The sequence below is a fragment of the Schistocerca nitens genome, chromosome 2 (genome assembly GCF_023898315.1).
Source record: "Schistocerca nitens isolate TAMUIC-IGC-003100 chromosome 2, iqSchNite1.1, whole genome shotgun sequence".
Classification (NCBI taxonomy): domain Eukaryota; kingdom Metazoa; phylum Arthropoda; class Insecta; order Orthoptera; family Acrididae; genus Schistocerca; species Schistocerca nitens.
In genome coordinates, this window is record NC_064615.1 from 564,732,519 (window position 1) to 564,745,854 (window position 13,336).

General features: G+C 39.8%; 1 protein-coding gene across 1 annotated transcript in view; it reads left to right on the top strand.

Moving 5' to 3' along the window:
• Positions 1-13,336, top strand: part of LOC126236611 (coiled-coil domain-containing protein 40) — a 425,031-nt gene that overhangs the window by 143,339 nt on the left and 268,356 nt on the right. Inside the window, exons 4-5 of the mRNA XM_049946047.1 lie at positions 11,005-11,162; positions 11,258-11,502. Coding sequence (XP_049802004.1) covers positions 11,005-11,162; positions 11,258-11,502 — 403 coding nt within the window. The remainder of the gene's footprint in view (positions 1-11,004; positions 11,163-11,257; positions 11,503-13,336) is intronic.

Consider the following 13,336-nt stretch of genomic DNA (forward strand, 5'->3'; position numbering starts at 1 on the left):
TGCTATGGAAATGCTCTCTACATTCCATGCGGAGAGCTGCTTTGTTGTCTCTGTATTGCTTGTATAATGCTACCTGTGCTGAGAGATGGCATTCTGGCTGCTGTGGTATACTTATCACCATATATTAAGAAAAAAAAATTAGTGAAAAATTTGATTTCTGCGTATCATACAGTTTGATATCTTCACTTGATAAAGGACTGAATTTCTTTTTGTTATTCATCATAGTTACTGTGCTGCATAAAATTAAGTAATGCATAGCATGAAAGTTTAAAGAGTTTGTACAGATAAAAACGATTTGCATAAAGCTTACATGTGGTTGATTTTAGTCCCTATATTGCTGCATATGAAATGCACATAAGATATTGAAATTTTATTTAAAATTGAGAGCATAATCATATCTCATTTCATTCTCAAGATATTGGTTTTTATATCCATCGGACCGTCGCTTGCGACACACGCATTTCTGTTCCTGAACATTGGGAATCATGTGGTCATAACAATCATCATATTTCATAAATGATTCAGTATATCAAAACGAGGTATTTTGCAAATGATGGCACACAAAGAGGCACATATATTTTAAGATGAAATTCGAAAGTTTTTTATTCATTAATATATGGAAATAACTCATGAGAGGGTGGATGGAACGGGATGCATAAACACACCAATAATGCTGAAGATGTCTAAGTGTAAGTATGAGGGATTTTCGAGCATCAGTGCCTGTATCAATTCCGTAGTCTACTGGTTAAGTGAGTAGACTGGCAGTTTTCGACTCGGGTTCAATTGCCACTGCTGACATAATATTTTTTTCTTTTATTAATTCCAGTGTTAAACAACTAATTATAAAATTTAAATATATTTAAGCAGTGCAATTTATATACATAAAATTAACAAATTCAGATTAGTTATGATTACACTGCTAAAATTTCGCACAAGTCACCACTTCAATGTAGCTATAATAGTACTTCTTTGTAATATATTTGAAAATTTTTTTGTCCTTGCAGGACTGGTGAGTGTTTCCCTCTTGTTGTTTACAGAAGTGGAAAGAAAAATATGTTATTCAGATATTAAGTAACAATTGTGAAAAGAAAAGAAAGAAAACTGCTATGTAGTTTATTATGTGAAGAGTAGAAGATGAGCCCCCACTCCCTAAGTTGGAAATATATTGACAGTTGAGTATCTTTTCCCCAGAGTACTGGTCTTAAATACTTATGAAGTAGAATCACAGGTTACCATATAATAACCTGGAAGTGAGCAATTTATCCACTATTGCTGGTTCTGGAAAAAAAGGAAAAAGAACTAAGTTTTTATGTATGTCTTACACTAACCTGCCTATGCTTGACACAGGTTGGATCCCCTAGAATCTGTCCATGTAAGGAATTAATTACTAAAAATGAAAAGGATTCCCCTTATCTCTAATTTGAGGAGAGATCTGACAATTAAGGCAACTCAGTGCTCAAGTGACATTAATGGCACAAAACATTTACTAAATAATACAAAATAAATCGACTAAGGAAAGTCTCCTCTTACAATGTGTGTCATATCTAGTGAATTGGGGAAGATGCCTTATTTTTTTACTTTTATCAAAATTTCAGCTACTGTTAATATGTTTTTGTGTTTTCAACAGAAGTTTCATATTTTGGAAGATATATAAAATAGTATTTCGGCGTACAAAAATAATGCATTTTTGCCATTTTATCCCAATGTAAGGGTAAGATGGCAGATTTAGTTATATCACATAGACCCATAGGATATATATGATGTAAACTTGATTTGAAACATGAATGTCATAACAGGCTGTAAACTAAATCTTAGGGTAATGTAGTGGCATCTTTTTTTACTACAATCATTACAGATATTTTCTTCCTCAGTTGAAGTGTCATGGAGCTACTTCTTGCAAAACACACATCTTATTCAGTCTACTTGAGGTCCTTCATGAGTGTAGTAATTTACAATTAACATTCATTTATTTTACCTGCTTTCATTTGAAATGGTCCCTCCACTTTTTTTTTTTTTTTTTTTTTTTTTTTAGTGGTGAGTCAATCCTAACTCATTCTGTGTGGTAATACAACTATGGTTTTCTTCCTTTGTTCTGATTAAATGTGTGTCAAAACCATCAAAGGTAAAATGTATTAAAATGACTAAGTCTTGTAGAATCTGCAAACATACTAATAACAAGTGTACACAGAGCTTCTAACACTCCTGTATCGTATGTTGATATTCATGACATGCACAACATATCTTTTAAGTAATGACAAATGTAAGAATGTTGCGACTTTAACCATTTTAACCCTTATCCATGAAGATGGTCTGTGACTAAAACCAGTCGATATTTGGGTTTAAAATAAAAGCAGCTGATGGTCAAACATGCATTTCATACATCCTGATTTAGGTTTTCCGTGATTTCTCTAAATCGCTTAAGGCAAATGCCAGGATGGTTACTTTGGCTGGGCATGGCCACTTTCCTTCTCCATCCTTCTCTAATCCCAGCTTGTGCTCTGCCTCTAACGATGTTGTTTACAGGATGTTAAACATTAATCTCTCCTCCTCCTCCCGTATAGCTGGCATCTTCCCCAAGTACTGTGGTGAGACACCTAGAGGTGTCAGTTGATCAAACACAGCTCAACAATGTTGGTTGTTGATGGTAGTGGAAACTTCGAATTTCAACCTGCATTTTACATTAATAGATATTCTCAGTTTTCAAACATAAAAGTGTCTGTTTTGGTTTTGGCATACCTATGTTATAAATTCACTACAATGAAAACTACTCCTCTTTAAAAACACAAACAATCAACCAACTGTGGTAGCTTTAGCTTTTCTGATACACAGTTGATTCTCTAATAACATACACCAATGTGTGCCACTTTCTGTTGTCTGACTGTGAAAATACAAGAAATTATCCATACTATCCTTATAGCCGTCTTCCCCCAATTCATTCTAATGCTTTCTGGTTTATGTAAGGACACTGTCCTGTTATTATTAAGAGTATTAACAGTGTCTCTGATCAAGATAGACTTAGTATAAATGTTGTCAAGTGCAATTTACTCCATCTAGTACTTATTTTGTTTAATATTTTTACTTTGACATGTTGTTCTCGATACCCTTCATATCATTTCATTAATCTCAAAGTACATGTGGATGTTTGTACTGTAATTAATTGCTTGCACTAATTTCAAATTATTATATTCACTTGAAAAATCAGTTGTTAAATAGTTCTCATAAAATTATTAATGTCACATTAAGACAGCTTCCCGGATGAGATAAATGCCCAGTGAAGTTACAAAGCATTATAAAAGTGTTCCATTACAGTCACAATGTAGGAAACACTGTGTAAGGTACAGTAATCGCATCTTCTGTCAACCTATCCACCAAACACAAGGCTTACGGTGTTAACCAGAACAAGCCTTTTCTATTATTGAATCTACCTAACCTGTACAAACACTGGTCTAAGAAGGATACACAGCTCTGAGACATACAATATATAAATGATGCAGAGCTATGTAGAAGTAATTACACTACATAACAGAAAACACTTGCATGGATTTTACACCGGAAATGATCACTTTTATTATGCCACATGAACACAATACCAACATACGTTAATGCTGGAAAATGACCACTCCTGTTCTCCAAAGAACATCATTCACAAAGAGAGTGTTTCAGAGTCCTGTCGTCTATCGACTTGTCACTCCCACACAGCCCCCCCCATCCCCCCCCCCCCCCCTGAAGTGTGGAGTACCCGGCGTGGTGGGGTACTTAAACTTCACCTCTCGGCCTGCCCGAGTGTGGATAGTGCGGGTGTGGGTGCTGCTCAATCATTCCGCTGATACATTAGGTCCCATGGTGTTGAGCTCCGGTGGGTCACCGCTGTCTGGCTCTGCGACAGGTGTGGGTTCGTTGTGAGGTGTGTCTAACGTTGTCTGTGAGATTGCTGTCGGTGCTGTCATTGTCCAAGCAGGTTTTACCCGCTCAGTGGAAACCTTGGTTGGCTTTCCCTGGAGTAGGATATCCATTGTGTGTGTGTTCCGTCCTAGCACTTGGTAAGGTCCAGTGTACGGCGGCTATAAAGCATGACGTACCATATCTGTGTGGAGCATGATGTGAGAACAAGTATCGAGGAACTTGTGTATGAACACTGGGTGCGTGCCATGCTGAGATGTCGGGGCTGCACATAGCATCTCTGCCTATTTCCTCATTTTTTGCAAGAGGCAGGGTAATAGTGCCTCATCTGGGACAGGACCTGGCGCAAGGAATTCTGCTGGAACACGTAGTGGTTCTCCATATACCAACTCCGCTGAGGAACAACTGATGTCTTTTTAATGCGGTCCATAATCCCAGCAAAACCAATGGCAATGCTCGAGTCCTTGAGTCCTTGTGCCACATCAGGGCAGCCTTTAAAGTCTGGTGCCACTTTGCCACCAAACCGTTGCTGGCCAGGTGGTAGCTAGTTGTCCGGTTTTGTTGGAAGCCGCAGAGCTTCGATAGTTGTTGGAACAGTGTTGACTCAAATTGGCATCCTTGGTCGGTGGTAATGAAAACTGGACACCCAAAACAAGCTACCCAAGTTTCCAAGTATGCCCGCGCAGTAGTCTCAGCATAAATGTCCCTCATTGGTGTAGCCTCTGCCCTCCGTGTGCAACGATCCACTGCTCTAAACAAAGGCCACACAAAACGGTCCCTCACTAACTTCATTGATGCATTGGTTCTGGGGTGCGCCAGGTTGTGGATGCTGTCAAATACCTTTCGTCGGAACTGGGGAGTGGCGTATGGGCATGGTCTAACCGTAGAGATGTCGCACCATATCTTAACTGGGCTGCAAGGGGTGTCCACAAGTTGCAAATGTAGGCCAGTGGATGAGTCCACCAACAAGGACTTGGGCCTGGCGGGGGGAACATGAATCGTTGGTTTTGTAGAAAGCTGCCACGAGAGGTTTATGGTCAGTATATATGGTGAACGGCTTGCCCTCAATGAAAGGGCGGAAGTGCCTGACACTTTCATACATTGCGAGGAGTTCCCTGTTGTATGCATTCCAATGAGTTTGACCCCTCTGTAGCTTTTGTGAAAAAACTTAGCGGCTGCCAATGATCCTTCACTCTCTGCAACTTGGCGTGCATCCACTACTAGGGCTAGCTGAGCTCCTGGTGCAGGATGTGCAAGCCCAACTGTGTTGTGTAGGCTGTTTTGCAGCGCCTTGAAAGCAATATCTATCACGGGTGTCCATGAAAGTCGGCGCTTGCCAATTTTGTTGTGTCCAGCCAAGGCATTGTTCAGTGGCGTCTGGATAGCTGCTGTTCCAGGGAGGTGGCGACAATAGAAATTTATCATTCCTAGGAATCGTTGGAGGTCGTGGTAGGTTTGAGGCCGTGGTAGGGTGCACAGCAACTCCAGCTTCTTTGGCAGTGGGAAAATGCCCTGAGCTGACACTTTATAATGCAGGAAGGTCACTAAGAGTTCCCCAAACTCGCACTTGTCCTTGTTAAGTGTTATTCTGTGAGCACTAAGCTTGCTTCGCACCTCGTTCATGTGTTTCTGATGGTCAGAGATGTTCTCAGAAAACACCAGAATATCGTCTAGATAAGCGAAACAATATGGTAGCCCTCTTAGCACGCTGTCCAGAAACCATTGCCATGTTTGGGCAGTGTTTTTCAGCCCAAATGGCATCACCAAAAATTCATACAGCCCGAATGGGGTTGCCACTGCAGTGTTTGGCATGTCCTGCACTGCCATTGGGATCTGATTATAAGCCTTATGGCAATCTAAGACACTGAATATGGTAGCCCCGTCCAGTGAATTTGTGAAATCCTGTATATGTGGCACAGGGTATCTGTCCGGAACAGTTTTGGCATTCAAAGCTCGATAATCACCACACGGGCACCATGACCCATTCTTTTTATGGGCAAGGTGCAGAAGAGAGGACCATGGACCGTCAGATGGCTGTATTGTTCCTTCTTGTAGCATCTCATTGAAAACAGTCTTGGTTTCCCGCAAGCGTTCAGGTGCAAGCCTGTGAACACGTGAGGAAACTGGGGCCCTGGAGTTGTATGGATGTGGTGCACTGTCTTATGCTTCACCCTGTTCTTTCTTGTTCTGTGTTGTGGCTTGGGTGTTGTCTTTGTGATTGAAACAGCAGGAGCCTGTTGTTGTGCTGTTGTAGAAGTAATTACACTACATAAAAGAAAACAATTGCATGGATTTTACACCGGAAATGATCACTTTTATTATGCTGCACGAACACAATACCAACATACGTTAACGCGGGAAAATGAACACTCCTCTTTTCCAAAGAACCTCATTCGCAAAGAGAGTGTTTCAGAGTCCTGTCGACTATCAACTTGTCACTCCCACAGCTATATATGGTCTCTGACTCTGAGAATTTAGTGTGATATGAAGTTCCAAAGTACTGCAACCAGATCCTTTAAAAATTGTGGCACAAGATCAGAGAGAATCTATGTTTGTTTCTAAGAGCATCAATAGGGATTACTGAGGACTATGATGAAGATGCCAAGCAAACAAAATTTTTACATGTTCAGTGGCTAACTTCTCATTCAAATATGGAGGCTAGAAAAGCTCTGGTTCACAATGTTTTTTCAAGGAGGATGGCATGTGATGTAGTGTTAAAACAGTATGTAACATTTGCTGTAGGAGAAACTGTTATTCAGATCACGTGTTGTATCCAGTGGTACCCCATACAGCCATACTGGAGATTTGTCCACTTTTCTGCTATACAACATTGTCTCCTTCTCTGCAAACATCATGATAGTCCCTAACAAGTATGAGGCCACCACTACAGGGTAGATGGAAACAGAAGGCATTCAGAAACAGTCTATCTGTCTACTCAACATGCCAGCAGACCCATTCACATGCCTGATGCAGTGTGAAGTGTTTGTACATTACTGGCCATTAAAATTGCTACACCATGAAGATGACATGCTACAGACGTGAAATGTAACCGACAGGAAGAAGATGCTGTTATATGCAAATGATTAGCTTATCAGAGCATTCACACAAGTTTAGCACTGGTGGCGACACCTACAAAGTGCTGACATGAGGAAAGTTCCCAACCGATTTCTCATACAAAAACAGCAGTTGACCGGTGTTGCCTGGTGAAACGTTGTTGTGATGCCTCATGTAAGGAGGAGAAATGTGTACCATCACGTTTCCGACTTTGATAAAGGTTAAATTGTAGCCTATCGCAATTGCAGTTTATCGTATCACGACATTGCTGCTCGCATTGGTCGAGATCCAATGACTGTTAAAGTGCCCGTCATTTATGACAGCGGCCGAGTTTAGGTTCGTTCTGCGCATCTGACGTCACAAAACACAGTCAGCAAATGAACAGAGAACGACGTTGCCAGAGCTTGACTGCAGTGCAGAGCACGGACGAGTGTCTTTAGTTTTAGAAACGTTCAGTCATAAATAAAGTAATTGAACAAAAGCAATGTCTTGATAGCAGACTTTCTTTTATAGAAAGTTTGGAAAAAGCATTCTTTATACCAATTGCTTCATATTCTATTAATTAATTAAACCAAACAAGCAATAAGCCTCCTAATTCAGGCGATAGCAAGGAAAGTGTTTGCATCATTCTCACTAACCGCTTTTTCGCAATAAAGAACAGCAGTAATTGCTTATTTCCTATTGTACTTCGACGAAACATGAGTAATTCATAATCATACCAACAGTGTTTGTCGGCAGTTTGCGTGATGCTTTAAAGTCCTCCAGGTGATATATTGAATGACGAGCTGCGTTAGCGTAATGGTTAAAGTGTATGGCTGCTATGCGAAAGGTTCTGAGTTCAAATTTTGTTCGGTGCTTAATATTTTCCTTATTTAAAAACAATATCGAAGTGTCTTACTTCATGAATTTTATTCGTTTGAATGTAATTTTTTGAAATTTTTAGTGCCAAGTAAAATCGACCATATGGAAAGTATACGCTGTGGGCTTTTACCTCTGCAAACTCTTCAAAATTTCGTGCAATGGTTTACTACATTTAATGCTGCACAATAACTACATTGAACATCAAAACAAAATTATGTCATTTATGGCGGGAAGGTATCAGTCAAGAAGATGTGTAAAAATCAAATTTTTGGGCCAAATAGTTTTTGTGAAATCGAATGATAAAATGTGTGTCAAAGCAGTCGAAGCACCATGTGTCTGCACAGGCGAGCAGTGCAATGATGACAAAATTGCGCACATCGCGGAATACGGGGAGCACATCTCTGTAGCAGCGAAAGGGTTAATGCGGCCGTGGTGGCTTTACTTCATAAACTGCGCGCTCCCCCCTAAACGTAAGTTTGCGAACTATACTATGGCGCTGCTTGTCTTGGTGTGTACAACTAGCAATGCAGGAATCTCCTGCGTCTGGGCGGGCATGCGCGAACTGCCAAGATAAAAGAATTGAACTATAACAGAATATGGAATCGGTGGGCTCAGGAGGGTAATGCGGAACGCCGTGCTGGATCCCAACGGCCTCGTATCACTAGCAGTTGAGATGACAGGCATCTTATCTGCATGGCTGTAACGGATCGTGTAGCCACGTTTCGATCCCTGAGTCAACATATGGGGATGTTTGCAAGACAACAACCATCTGTACGAACAGTTCAATAACATTTGCAGCAGCATGGACTATCAGCTCGGAGACCGTGGCTGCGGTTACCCTTGACGCTGCGTCACAGACAGCAATGCCTGCGATGGTATACTCAACGACAAACCTGCGTGCACGAATGACAAAACGTCATTTTTTCTGATGAATCCAGGTTCTGTTTACAGCATCATGATGGTCGCATCCATGTTTGGTGACATCGCGGTGTACGCACGTTGGAAGCGTGTATTCATCATCGCCACACTGGCGTATCACCCGGCGTGATGGTATGGGGTCACATTCGTTACACATCCCAGTCACCTCTTGTACGCATTGACGGCACTTTGAACAGTGGACGCTACATTTCAGAAGTGTTATGACCCATGGCTCTACCCTTCATTTGATCCCTGCGAAACCCTAAATTTCAGCAGCATAATGCACATCCGCTTGTTGCAGGTTCTGTACAGGCCTTTCTGGATACAGAAAATGTTCGACCGCTGCCCTGGTCAGCACATTCTCCAGATCTCTCACTGATTGAAAACTTCTGGTCAATGGTGGCCGAGCAACTGGCTCGTCACAATACGCCAGTCACTACTCTTGATGAACTGTGGTATCGTGTTGAAGCTGCATGGGCAGCTGTACCTGTACACACCATCCAAGCTCTGTTTGACTCAATGCCCAGGCGTATCAAGGCCGTTATTATGGCCAGAGGTGGTTGTTCTGGGTACTGATTTCTCAGGATCTATGCACCCAAATTGCGTGAAAATGTAATCACATGTCAGTTCTAGTATAATATATTTGCCCAATGGATACCCATTTATCATCTGCATTTCTTCTTGGTGTAGCAATTTTAATGGCCAGTAGTGTAGTTTGTAACATTGGAAGCTGACACAATAGGATGTTTTTCTACCACTACAGCTTACAACAGATTACACTGAAACTTTGATGGAGTCAGGTGTACATCTGTTACAGTGCTCTATAATTGAGCAAACACTGTGGTCACAACTGTGTGGTCTATTACAGCCATGTGGACTAGGCTATGGTCACCCCATGCATACTAGGACTGTCTTCAATCACCTAGTTCTTCTAGTTCCTCACATGCATCACCATCAAATAAGCTGAAATGTCATGATATCACACCCTTTTTCTTGTGGATAGATTGTTCTTTCAAGGAGGATGACATGTTCCTCATCATATCAAGCACTTATAACTCAGGTAGTTGCTATTATCAGTCACTCACATTCAGGTATTGCGTCTTTTGTTCTCAGCAAACCACACTAGCACTTCGTCTGCAATTTCCATTTCATTTAATGGTTCTTCACTGGCTGAACTCAGTACAACACTGACCTTTCTGTTCAGAGAGAATACTATTGGAAGAAAGATTTGTTTAACAAGCAGATCACAATGACTTCATCAGAGATAGAGCAAGAATTTGGATGGTATATGTATGGGGAGGAAAATTAGCTATCTCCTTTTCAAATGAATCAACCTGATATTTGCCTTAACTGACTCAGGGAAACGATAGAAATACCAGACTGGATGGCTTCATTGGGATTTAAATCTCATTGCTCTCGAATGCAAATTCAGTACCTTAAAAAATTTCCCATCATACTCAGTGGGGTTGTACTGGGCCTGTGTATACACCACCATTCTTCAGTCTTAATCACTTCTTACTGCTATACTTTTTAATGTGTCCTACAAGTTTGGATTCATTCAGTCCATTCTTCATAAATGTTAGAGTGGTCCAGTACGATGTGTGATGTCTCTGCAATAAGCAACAATCAATCACATTTCTTAATGCTTCACAATTTGATATGTTTCTCCATCTGTGTATTTTGATGTGGCTAGGACCAGCTCTTCCAATGTCATCAGGCAACAGCCCTTTCTTGCTATTCAGTTACTACAGAATATGAAGCATTTGATTACACCCTTAGCCAAAACTTCACTTTCAGTTAAAATGCCACACACACCACCTTGTGAACACATAGAAAGTAACACTTATTAAGTAGTCTGAGTATTCTTCATTCAAATTATTACTTAAAATTAATTTTTCCATCCAGATCTATCTTATGAATTTCATATTGATTCAGAAATAATTCACTTAATAAAATCAGTGCCATCCAACAAAATTTTACCTCAATGAAGGGCATAATGTCATATTGTCTTCTCTCTTAGACACAGGTCAGTTGCATTGTGTCTGCATTACTTCTGGAAATATGTCTGCCTGTATCACAATTCTCTCCATTTTGAGAGAGCACTGCTGTTTTGAAGCTGTGTTTGTTGGATATGCCAAAATCAATTGCATAAGTAGTGTTAATAATTACCATATTTTGTCTTTCATGCTAAAGATGATAAATTAAAGATCTTTATAGCTTTATAAAAGTATTCACAGTTTCAAAGCTATTTTCCTTTCATGCCATACCTAGAAGAAGAACTCAGTGCAGATTTAAGAAAAATTTTATTGGTAAAGAAGCAGTTTGTTGACTGGGAAGCAGAGATGGAGTCAGAACTTGCTGTATCTCAGAGGATATCAGAAAAAATGAAACTTGATAAGAAACAGCTTGCAGAAGAGAAAAAGAAGCAGGTATGACTAGTAACATTTGTATTTCAATATCTAATCATTTATAAACGTTATGAACAGTATTTATACAAAACACAAAAATATTTGGTGCATTCCAGGATCTGTTTCTGCTAAAGTTAACAAATGAAGTTGCCAATTTAGAAACACAGATCACAACTCTAGAAGGGCAGTTGAAAGTTAAAGAAGAAGAACGCCTAATCATCAGCCAAACTCTGGCCGATGCTAATGTTGATCTTGAAGCACTAAATAAAGAGCAACAACGATTACTGCAAGCATGGAATGGTGTGGTTATTAGCATGCAGCAAAGAGACAAAGCATATGCTGCTGTGATGGATGAGAAAAAGTGAGAATTTATATATTTTGTATTTTACTTGCAGAAAGCAGATAGGATTTGCAGTTTCCACCTATTTTTGTGGAACATGTCAAAGAATTGTTCATTTCTTTCAAAAGGCTTCATTGGTTTACATTACTTTGTGACGTAGTTTGTATTCTAGTTTCCCCTATGATAAAGCTATTTTCTCATTTTCTTTCTATTTCATTCCTCTCAGTTGTGAGGTCCTGCTAATGTCAGGAAAACATGTTAACTTTTTTCTTTTGTTTTGTGGTGTAGAACATGTGATGACTGGATGTTAGATTCATTTTCAATTGGTTTAAGAACAACTGAATGGATAGCTATTAAACTGTGACTTTCACACCCATCATTTGTAGAATTCACCTATTGGTTGATTCTTTTTCATATTAGCCTTCATCCCGGTCCCATAACATTTGTTCTAATTGACATGTTGCCAGAGTGTTTGGCTAACTTTTTCAATGGTTTCCTAACACTGACAGGGTGTATATGACCCGGGACAACAGGGAGATCCGGAAAAAACCTGGGAATTTTTTCATCCGGGAGAAAACTGGGAAAAACCCGGGAATGGTCTAGAATTCTGGGAAGTTTTCATTGTTTTAGTTTTCAGTTAAATTTTTGTGATTTTGACTGGTAAGAACCAAAACTCTAAAAAGGATATTACTGTATCCCACTACTGCAGAAAAAAAAAAAAAAAAAAAAAAAAAAAAAAACTTAAGTTGCAAAGGAAATTCGCCGTATGCAACAACAAAACAGTGCTCATACAAGCGTCAGCAGAGTGTGAGGTGGGGAGTCTCCACTTGACCTGTGATTTTGTTGTTTCCTCTTCGTTTATTGCTCTCACGTTAAATAACAAACAAATGGGTTTTTGTGGCTGGGAGCTATCAAATGAATTAAAATACGTTCGCATAATTACGGAAGGCTAAAATATGTTATTAGTTTCAGATTTTATTTCCATCTTTCTGACAGTGAAGAGTTAATCACCTTACAGAACAATGAAGTTATTTTTGCCGGTTTGCTAAAGAGATTTGGCTTAAAATAAATCTTTTCTGCTGAAGCAGTCAATTTATTTGAAATGAAGTGTTTAATTTACACTATTGGCTAGTTTCAACTGTTGTTGTTGTTGTGGTCTTCAGTCCTGAGACTTGTTTGATGCAGCTCTCCATGCTACTCTATCCTGTGCAAGCTTCTTCATCTCCCAGTACCTACTGCAGCCTACATCCTTCTGAATCTGCTTAGTGTATTCATCTCTTGGTCTCCATCTACGATTTTTACCCTCCACGCTGCCCTCCAGTACTAAATTGGTGATCCCTTGATGCCTCAGAACATGTCCTACCAACCGATCCCTTCTTCTGGTCAAGTTGTGCCACAAACTCCTCTTCTCCCCAATTCTATTCAATACCTCCTCATTAGTTATGTGATCTACCCATCTAATCTTCAGCATTCTTCTGTAGCACCACATTTCGAAAGCTTCTATTCTCTTCTTGTCTAAACTATTTATCATCCATGTTTCACTTCCATACATGGCAACACTCCATACAAATACTTTCAGAAACGACTTCCTGACACTTAAATCTATACTCGATGTTAACAAATTTCTGTTCTTCAGAAACGCTTCCCTTGCCATTGCCAGTCTACATTTTATATCCTCTCTACTTCGATCATCATCAGTTATTTTGCTCCCCAAACAGCAAAACTCCTTTACTACTTTAAGCTTCTCATTTCCTAATCTAATTCCCTCAGCATCACCCAACTTAATTCAACTACATTCCATTATCCTTGTTTTGCTTTTGCTGATGTTCATCTTATACCCTTCTTTCAACACACT